The sequence below is a fragment of the Dendrobates tinctorius genome, unplaced genomic scaffold, assembly GCF_039654945.1.
Source record: "Dendrobates tinctorius isolate UK_male_01 unplaced genomic scaffold, ASM3965494v1 ptg000044l, whole genome shotgun sequence".
NCBI classification, from domain to species: domain Eukaryota; kingdom Metazoa; phylum Chordata; class Amphibia; order Anura; family Dendrobatidae; genus Dendrobates; species Dendrobates tinctorius.
In genome coordinates, this window is record NW_027361712.1 from 1,993,515 (window position 1) to 2,004,019 (window position 10,505).

Genomic DNA, 10,505 nt, shown 5'->3' on the forward strand with positions numbered 1-10,505 from the left:
CCTGAATGATTTGCCCTTGCGACGACAACTCAACATTTGCTGCAGGTAGTGTGCTAACCAGTGGACTTACAGTGGGGGAAACAATGTTGCGTTACTGCTACCTTCTTTGGGAGCAGTAGCACATGTGGTACGTGAGTTTTGGTAGTCCCTCCATGCTTGCAAGTGCATGGTGGTTAAATGTCTTAGCATGCAACTGGTATTCAAATTTCTCAGATTTTTCCCTCGGCTAAAGGTCTTTGCACACTTCTTACAGATTACCTTTGCCTGATCAATAGGATTTTGTTCAAAAAAGTGCCACACTGCACTCTTCCTACTAGGGAAGACAGTTTGAGGCCTTGCACGCTTTGCTTTTTTGACCGTCTGGCCAAGCTGTCCTGCAATTTTTTGGGTTTTTATAACCCGTTTTTGGACTGCTCCTGGCCTGCCAGATAACAACTGTTGCGATGTCGATGCCTGCTGCGAATGCTCCTCCTCCTCTTCTGAGCTATTAGCAGCGGAACACTCTACCCTCAATGGATGCCAATCTGGGTCAACAACTGGGTCATCCATCACCTCCTCTTTAATGTTATGTGCACCTTCCTCTGTGTCACCGTGTTTGGTGGTATAGTATGCGGGAAGGGGCACCTGAGTTTCATCTGGATCAGATTCTGGCTCAGTACACAACGAGGACAATGTAGTGCTCTGAGTGAATGTACCAGCAGAATCATCTATCAGTGGCTGTGCATCAGTGCACTCCATGTCAGATTCATCTTTGCCTGGGTAATTCACGATTTGACTTGATAACCCAGGCATGGTATGTGAAAACAGCTCCATGGAGTAATCTGTAGTGTGGCCTACCGCATCCTTCAATTTTGGTTGGGGTGAAGGACACAAGGAAAGGTGTGGTTCATGACCATGAGCCTCCAAAGACGACTCAGTGCTTTTATTTTTTAAAACTTCAGAAGAGGAGGTGATAGAGCTGGAGGCTGAGTCAGCAATGTAAGCCAAAACTTGTTCTTGAAGCTCCGGCTTTCAAAGCGGTTTATCTACTCCCAGAAAAGGGAGCCTTCGAGGCCTTGTGGAGCCAGACAATGATGCAGCCTCAACACCTCCAGTATTAGGTGCTATTTTGCTTTTGCCACTACCAGCAGATCCACCACCAACACCATCATTACCAGCTGCCAACCCCCGCCCACTTCCACGGACTCTTCCACCACACTTCTTCATTTTTTGGAAAAATTTATCCAAATTTACACCAACTCTCTGGTACTGTAAAACAAGGTACAAGGTGTATATAGTACTGGGAAGAATTGGAATGTCTCTACACTTCAGGACACAGTGGGATTCAGTCAGGCCCTGTTTATTTAACACCGCAATATGACAGGCAGATTCTCTATGCTGTTAGAAGGGTGTATAGAGGACTGTGGAGAATTGGAATGTCTCTACACTTCAGGACACTGTGGGATTCAGTCAGGCCCTGTTTATTTAACACCGCAATATGACAGGCAGATTCTCTATGCTGTTAGAAGAGTATATAGAGGACTGTGGAGAATTGGAATGTCTCTACACTTCAGGACACAGTGGGATTCAGTCAGGCCCTGTTTATTTAACACCGCAATATGACAGGCAGATTCTCTATGCTGTTAGAAGGGTGTATAGAGGACTGTGGAGAATTGGAATGTCTCTACACTTCAGGACACTGTGGGATTCAGTCAGGCCCTGTTTATTTAACACCGCAATATGAGAGGCAGTTTCTCTATGCTGTTAGAAGGGTGTATAGTGGACTGTGGAGAATTGGAATGTCTCTACACTTCAGGACACTGTGGCATTTAGTCAGGCCCTATTTATTTAACACCGCAATACGACAGGCAGATTCTCTATGCTGTTAGAAGGGTGTATAGAGGACTGTGTAGAATTGGAATGTCTCTACACTTCAGGACACTGTGGGATTCAGTCAGGCCCGTTTATTTAACACCGCAATATGACAGGCAGATTCTCTATGCTGTTAGAAAGGTGTATAGAGGATTGTGGAGAATTGGAATGTCTCTACACTTCAGGACACAGTGGGATTCAGTCAGGCCCTGTTTATTTAACACGGCAATATGACAGGCAGATTCCCTATGCTGTTAGAAGGGTGTATAGAGGACTGTGGAGAATTGGAATGTCTCTACACTTCAGGACACAGTGGGATTCAGTCAGGCCCTGTTTATTTAAAACCGCAATATGACAGGCAGATTCTCTATGCTGTTAGAAGAGTGTATAGAGGACTGTGGAGAATTGGAATGTCTCTACACCTCAGGACACAGTGGGATTCTGTTAGGGCCTGTTTATTTAACACCGCAAGATGACAGGCAGATTCTCTATGCTGTTAGAAGGGTGTATAGAGGACTGTGGAGAATTGGAATGTCTCTACACTTCAGGACACTGTGGGATTCAGTCAGGCCCTGTTTATTTAACACCGCAATATGACAGGCAGATTCCCTATGCTGTTAGAAGGGTGTATAGAGGACTGTGTAGAATTGGAATGTCTCTACACTTCAGGACACTGTGGGATTTAGTCAGGTCCTGTTTATTTAACACCGCAATATGACAGGCAGTTTCTCTATGCTGTTAGAAGGGTGTATAGAGGACTGTGGAGAATTGGAATGTCTCTACACTTCAGGACACTGTGGCATTCAGTCAGGCCCTATTTATTTAACACCGCAATACGACAGGCAGATTCTCTATGCTGTTAGAAGGGTGTATAGAAGACTGTGTAGAATTGGAATGTCTCTACACTTCAGGACACTGTGGGATTCAGTCAGGCCCTGTTTATTTAACACCGCAATATGACAGGCAGATTCTCTATGCTGTTAGAAAGGTGTATAGAGGATTGTGGAGAATTGGAATGTCTCTACACTTCAGGACACTGTGGGATTCAGTCAGGCCCTGTTTATTTAACACCTCAATATGACAGGCAGATTCTCTATGCTGTTAGAAGGGTGTATAGAGGACTGTGTAGAACTGGAATGTCTCTACAGTTCAGGACACTGTGGGATTCAGTCAGGGCCTGTTTATTTAACATCGCAATGTGACCGGCAGAAATTGCCTAGTGTATGACAAACTACAAGGTATATATAGAATTGGGCAGAACTGGAATCTCCCTAGAGTGTAGGTCTGTAAGAACGTAACAACTCCTCGACTTATCCTTACAGAGTCACACACAGATAGCTTCACTGTGGCCGTGATAACAGCCGTTACACAGTACTGAGAGAGGAGCGTGCACGTACACCGCTGTCCAGTGTATGTAAAATTGTCAAGCTCCGTGTTTTAGTATACGGACTGACACATGCTTTCTCTCTATAGTTTTGAATGTAATCAAACAGCAAATATACTAAACTGTTCGAAAACCTGACAAAACTATAAGGTGGAGGTCTGTAAGAACGGAACAACTCCTCGACTTATCCTTACAGAGTCAGACATAGATAGCTTCACTGTGGCCGTGATAACAGCCGTTACACGGTACTGAGAGAGTAGCGTGAACGTACACCGCTGTCCAGTGTATGTAAAATTGTCAAGCTCCGTGTTTTAGTATACGGACTGACACACGCTGTCTCTCTATAGTTTCGAATGTAATCAAACAGCAAATATACTAAACTGTTTGAAAACCAGACAAAACTATAAGGTGGAGGTCTGTAAGAATGGAACAACTCCTCGACTTATCCTTTCAGAGTCACACACAGATAGCTTCACTGTGGCCGTGATAACAGCCGTTACACGGTACTGTGTGAGGAGCGTACACCGCTGTACGGTATGTGAAAAATGAACGCTCTGTAACTCACAAGGACAAAACAATAAAATCTGGATTGCTTTGAAAAAAGCAGTTTGCTCAGCAGTGGGCACACAGCAATGCAGCTACCAGGTAGCCTTAAAAGGCAGCCTAATAACCAACAGAGCTGATGCACCAAAATATAGCTTCCCCTTGCACTGCACAGTGACGTATGTGTTGTACAGGCAAAATCGCTAGCAGCAGAATCAGTTTTTGGTATCTTCTTCCCTGCCTAACACTCTCCCTACAGAATCAGCAGCAGCAGCAGCTCTCACTATTCTGAGATCAGCATGAGTAACATGGCGGTCGGCGTCCCCGCCCTTTTATACCCCCTGTGACGCCCCACAGAGCAAGCCAATCACTTGCATGCCCTTCTCCAAGATGGTGGTGACCGCTGCCTATGTCATCACATTGCCCACAGTGTCCGTTCTTTCTGATTGGCTGCAAAAAGGGTGCTGAAGCATCTATTGAAACGCGACTTTGGCGCTAAAGTCGCTGACCTCATGGCCGACCTCACGCTAACGTCGGGTTTCGTTTCATGAAACCCGACTTTGGCGAAAGTCGGCGACTTTTCAATTTTTTCGACCCGTTTCGCTATACTCTACTGATCACTGATGTGCGTCAGTGATCAGCACTCGACAGCTGTAGGACGCATGGATGATTCACTTTATTGCCACCAGGAAGGCCTCTAGATCCATGGTCACAGGATACCCTCTCTCACACAGGATCAGGGAAAAACTAAAACAGACTAAGGATGGAGGACCTTGCAACATGCAGTTACACACACCAACACCACTAACAAACTAACTATAGGGGTTGCTCAGACACCTTCCTATTGTGAAGGGTGGCTAATATGCAAGATGACTCCCCTACATTGACTGGGGGCATCTTTGCAGGTGTGCACTTCCCCTTTAAGAGCAGGGGAGAAAGCATGCACACTAGATGTGCCACCGAAAGACAGTATGGCGTGCACAGAAGGAGTAAGAGTGTGAGGATGCTGCTGCAGTCGGGGCAGTGAGTATGTTGGAGTCTCCACATGGAGAGAGCAGGGGAACCAGGCCAGTGTGCCAGCAATAGCCATTACTCAGGCTGAGTTTAAGAACCTCGTGTTCAAAACGCATCCAGGTGCTCTGCAGATCAGTCCAAGGTAATTCCCTTCAGTGGGTATACCCTCCTGAACATAGCAGCCCTTCTTGTATAATTGGTTTTACTGAATTTGGAAATAAAGACCTTACTATTTTTATTCCTTGAGCTGGATTTCTACTTTTTTTTGGGACATTCTTGACGTTTACAGAGACGGATCCGTGCTCGGACTGAATAATGTTTTATGAAGAAACAGTTGAGGTGAGCTGAAATAATTCTTCTTGTACTCAAAAACGGGGAGACCCCATGCCTTTTTTAAAATTATTTATTTAATTACAGTAATTAAAAAATACGGCATGGGGACCCCTCTATTCTTGATAACTAGCCTTGCTGAAGCTGACAGCTGAGGGCTGCAGCCCCCAGCGGTGAGTTTTGCTTGGCTGGTTATAAAAAAAAACAGGGGAAGCAACTCCGGGTTTTTTTTTAATTATTTATTTACAGCGCAGGAGCGGCTAATGAATACTCCCATCCACCGCTCCTGCCCTGTTATTAGAGGCGGGCAGGTGTCGGATGATGGGATCAGTGACTTTATACCTCCGATCACAGCTGAGCGTTCATGCTGTCTTTTGACAGTGTGGGAACCGCGGCCCTCTGACCAACGGGGATGATTTCACCGCCGATCAGAAGCAGTGTTTGCCACGCTGCTATGCACATGACAGCATGACAAACACCCGGTGTTCAGGCAGCCGAGCCCAAACAGTTACATGGACTTCCTGGAGAAGTTTGTGTTCGGTGTCCGTGCCCGAACAGTAACTTTACTGTTCGGGTTCACCCATCTCTAATTAGAAATCATACTGACATATTCCTATCTATCTATCTACCTTTCATATATCATGTTCCTCATCTCTATCTATCTCTATACGTGAACATCTTTAATACATAACACTCATTAATTTCTATGCTGCATTTATTTCCATAAGTGTCATACTGATAGCACATGGACACACGGATGGCACATTGCACACGGACATGGAGCACGGATTTCACCAGTACAGCTTTTTCCAGTACAGGAATCATCAGGATGTGTGAGGGAGGCTTAAGGGAATTTGGTTTATTTAAAGAAAGACTACAAGTGTTGTGTGAGTTAAGATCATTGTAACTGTTTAGGAGTAAGGCCGGGGTCACACTATCCTGCGCAAAATACGGTCCGTAGTTTACAGGTGTAATACGGATGAATGACCCCTAAATAGTGCTCCGTAGGTCATCCATAAGCAAGATGCGGTCGCGTATTTTGCGCATGTGAGCATCCGTATGTAATCCATATGGCATCCGTATGCAATCCGTATGGCGAGATTTTCTCGCAGCCTAGCAAAATGGACATTTAACGGTTTTGAGGCCTACTAACTATTTAAATCATTAGCCTGCACTGTATTTATTGGCTCAGGAACAGGTGGCAGCCTCCATTCTGTCCATTTATCACCTTGCCTTCACTAGGTGTGTTGCTGTGGTATGTGCAACATGGCAGACAGTCTGACTTTCAACACAACTGAGCAGGTTCTCTTCAACTGGCTTTTGTAATGGCACTTTGGCCAACCATACCCAGTGATAGTGGATCCGCGGAGGAGGAGACGCATGTGGGTACATCCACTTTTGAGGCAACGACTCTCAAGAGTTAATTTTCACCGCCTCTATTCTTCTCTGTGGGAGCATCCTGTCAAATTCTACCAATACTGTCGCATGAGCCTTGCAACATTTGATAGACTCTTGGAGACAGTGCGCCCTGGGATAACCTTTCAGGATACAAGGATGCGCAAAGCTATATCTGCAGAGGAGCGACTTCTACTCACAATACGGTATGTACTACACAACCATATTCTCTATGTTCATGATGTGTTGGGCAAAGTTTGAATTTTTGCCTTCTTGGAGTAAGTTTTAGGCCCTCATCTTAGTCCACATATGTTTCAACTTACAGACCCGAATGTTGTGTGGAATATGTACTGAATATCACTTACTCATTGTGCAAAGCAAGATGTGTGTGTTATTTGCTCTGAAATCTTACCAAGTTTGGTATGTATGGACCTGTTTGTTTTGTAAATATGTGCATTCGACAATCATCTTTTTCTGTTGTTCTTCAGCTTCCTGGCCACTGGCCTGTCTTATGCTGCCCTCCACCATGAGTTTCTGATTGGAAGATCAACCATATCTGGCATAGTCAGGTCAACATGTATTGAAATATGGACAAGACTATATCAAGTCGTCATGCCCGAGGCCAGGATGGAAGACTGGTTGAGGATAACAAGGGACTTTGAGGAAGAATGCCAGTTTCCAAATTGTATTGGGGCCCTTGATGGCAAACATATCCGGGTGCGTAAGCCGCCGAACTCTGACTCCCAATTCTTCAATTATAAACAATACTTTTCTGTTGTATTGTTGGCTCTGGCCGACCCTCAATACAAGTTTATAATTGTTGACATTGGGGCCTATGGAAGGACGGGAGACTCTAGAGTCTTCAATACTTCCATTATGGCTCGGCAGCTACGCACCAACCAGTTGGGTATACTACCACCACGCCAGCTACCAGGCTCCACTCAAGAATGTGTCCCTTATGTTCTTGTGGCAGATGAGGCCTTTCAGTTAAAACGCAATGTCATGAGGCCATATCCCCGGCGCAACCTTCACCACAGGCGCAGGATATTTAACTTGCGCCTATCACGTGCTCGGCGACTGGTGGAGTGTTCCTTTGGCATTCTTTGTGCCAAATGGCGGGTACTCCAGTCTGCCATTCAGATGAGTGAACAAAATGTTAATGAAGTAGTGAAAGCCTGTGTGGTTCTTCATAACTTCACCAGGATACATGATTGTTCCTCCTCTGCTGGTGTTGTGCGTAGGCCGGACAATGTGCGTAGGGTGAGACCACCTATCAACCATCAACGTAGACCAATCTCTGGCCTCAAAGTGCGTGATCTTTTCACTAATTACTTTATGGCACCTCAGGGGGAACCTTCTTGGCAAGAGCATGCTGGATCTATGTTAGCAATGTTGGTTTGATGTGTGTCAAAATCTATATATTTCTACCCCTTCTGAATCTATGACTGTTGATTTGATTTGGTAAGCGTATTTTGATATGGGTTTGGACAATTAAGACAGAGACTTAAAGTGTAGTTGCCAAATTTTTACTTTTGGCTTTTTTTTTTTTTATTTTTAGTTTGTAAGGCAAACATATTCTTGCCCTATGAAAAACTTGGGCAATGGCCCAAATTGGCCTTTTGGCATATTTCAACATTGTTGTTCAAACAAAACTACAAACATATCCTACAACATGCATAGTGCAATAACAACATTGCAACTTTACACATTTGTAATCCAAAGTAAAAAAGAGGAGTTATCCATCATCAAAATGAGCTACCCAAGATAATACTAACATTTATTCTGAAGGTTTTCAAATCATATTAATAAGCCACCATGACAGGCAAGGCTACTTTACGCATTTCTGACACATATTACATGTCTGTAATAAACACAATATTTCACCGCACTATACTGGGAAAGTCAAAGAATCAAATTAGAAGACTGACTTGATAATACATAGAGAGAGCGTGATGATCTTGAGGCTGTTTGCCTTGATTTTGGAATATAGTTAGCTGGCCTAAATTGGACTAAGTGAATATGGACAGCACGCCTTTTCTATGCATTATCAAGTGAGTACTCTATTTTGATCCTTTGACTTTGCCAGTATAGCCCCGTGAAATATTGTATTTTTTACAGACATGTAATATGTCTCAGAAACGCATAAGGTAGCCTTGCCTGTCATGGTGTCTTAATCATATGATTTGAAAACTGACATAAGAAATGTTAGTATTATCTGTTTTAGCTCATTTTGCTGATGGAGAAAACCTCTTTTTTACTTTGCCTTGGGATTTTAACCACCAGTTCAAACACACTGGACATCTCCTCCCATCAGACCGATTAAGAACACTCATGTACAGTATGGGTTTACTAATTCCATGTTTTTAGCCACTAATAAATTGTGGAATGTTGGGGAAGGAGAAGGCGGAGGAGCAGCCTGTGGTTGATGCTGACTACTTTGAGCAACATCGCCCTGTGTGGGTGCATACTGTTGCCCATGCTGTTGGTACTGACCTTCCTCCTGTGATTGTTGGGGGTAGTGGCCATAGTAATACTGCTGAGGGGCATCTTGTTGGGGTGGGTAGGCCCGTGCTAATACCCACCAATATAGCCATGTCATCCCCAACCAGGTTGGGACCAGCCTCCAACACTGGGTGGGAATAAGTGGCCATATTGGTGGGGTTGGCTAGAGCCAGAAATCTGTTGCTGCTGTTGGGAAGGTTGGGTAGGGGGAGGAAGGGGGTGAGGTGTAGGCCCACGTATTAGAGGATGTTCAGACCCTGCTTGAGCAAGCATCTGTGTGGGTGGTCTCATGCGCATTAGATTTCTTGGGGAAAGCTGCCACCTCTCCAGATATTCTAAAAGCTCATATGGGGTGTGGGTGGGGGGTGCTTGCATCAAGCAGGATCTGAAAACATCCCCTAATATGGAGCCTGACCTCACGGGAAAGGGCACGGAGATAAAGGGTCAGGCTACGTGAGTAGGCCTCCTCCCCATCATCTGTAGTGATTCTAGATAAATAATTTAGCACCCCTGTGTCCACATTGGTCCTGCTCTCTTGAACAGCGACCTGGCGCCTTCTTCGGCCTCGCCGGGATGTAACAGCAGCCTGTGGGGATCCCCTGATCTGGCCAGTTGGGCTGCTGCTCAAGTTGCCCGGCTCTTCCAGGATGGGTGATGGGGCAGCAGCAGACGGTCCTGGTGGTGTGGTTTGTTGGGCAGCCAATGGGTTCTCCTGTGATGACTCATCTTCACCCATGCTTCTTGTAGGGGGAGAAGATGGGCCAGCCACCTCATCCCCTACAGGATCAATTATGGGCTCTGTCTCTGAGCCCGTTCCTTGATCCGTAAGGTTGGATTGAGTTCTGTTATGAAATAGAACAGAGGCAAAAATACATCAATATTTTTGGCCCTGTAAAGTATCTGTGTAATGTGGTGTGAGGTATCTACTTACGGTCTCAGATCCAGAATTGGGGCGAGGAAGGAGAGGCGGTCGTAATAGATATATTTTCTTTTAACGTAGCCAGCATCCCCACTCCTGGACCGCTGCTGGCGTTCCCGGCGGTATTGGTCCCGGATGCTTCGCCAGCGTCTCATCACATCTTCCACTGCAATGTGACAGGAAATATTGTCAAATTCACATATTTGATAGGTCACATTTGCTACCAGTAGTCTAGGCATGGGGCCTTCTGGGGTGTGCTTTCTACCCATGGTGGCATATCTAATTGGGCAGATACACAGGGTCTCTTTAGTTGATGTATGAAATAGCTACACTTAAGAATTGGTTTGTCTAGGAGGATGAGGAGCTTGTGGCCTAAACCCAAATTATGGCTGTGTGAATCCACGTGTCACATCCAAATCTAACGGCCTCATGAGGAAAAAAGTACATGCACAGGAAGGGGGGTGCTGATTCTATATTCCTTTTTTGTTGTGCGCTAAGGTTACCCATGTTTTGGCTTGTACTTACGAATTTTATGCTGCTCCTCACGTGGTCGATAACCATAGTCAT

General features: G+C 45.2%; 1 protein-coding gene across 1 annotated transcript in view; it reads right to left on the minus strand.

Moving 5' to 3' along the window:
* LOC141089190 (uncharacterized) overlaps positions 1-10,220 on the minus strand; it is a 127,446-nt gene extending 117,226 nt beyond the window's left edge. The window contains exons 1-2 of the mRNA XM_073575525.1: positions 9,951-10,220; positions 9,440-9,861 (exon numbers count right to left, since the gene is read on the minus strand). Of these exons, the coding sequence (XP_073431626.1) occupies positions 9,440-9,861; positions 9,951-10,207 (679 nt within the window). The 5' untranslated portion in view covers positions 10,208-10,220. The remainder of the gene's footprint in view (positions 1-9,439; positions 9,862-9,950) is intronic.
* Positions 10,221-10,505: the final 285 nt, after the last annotated feature.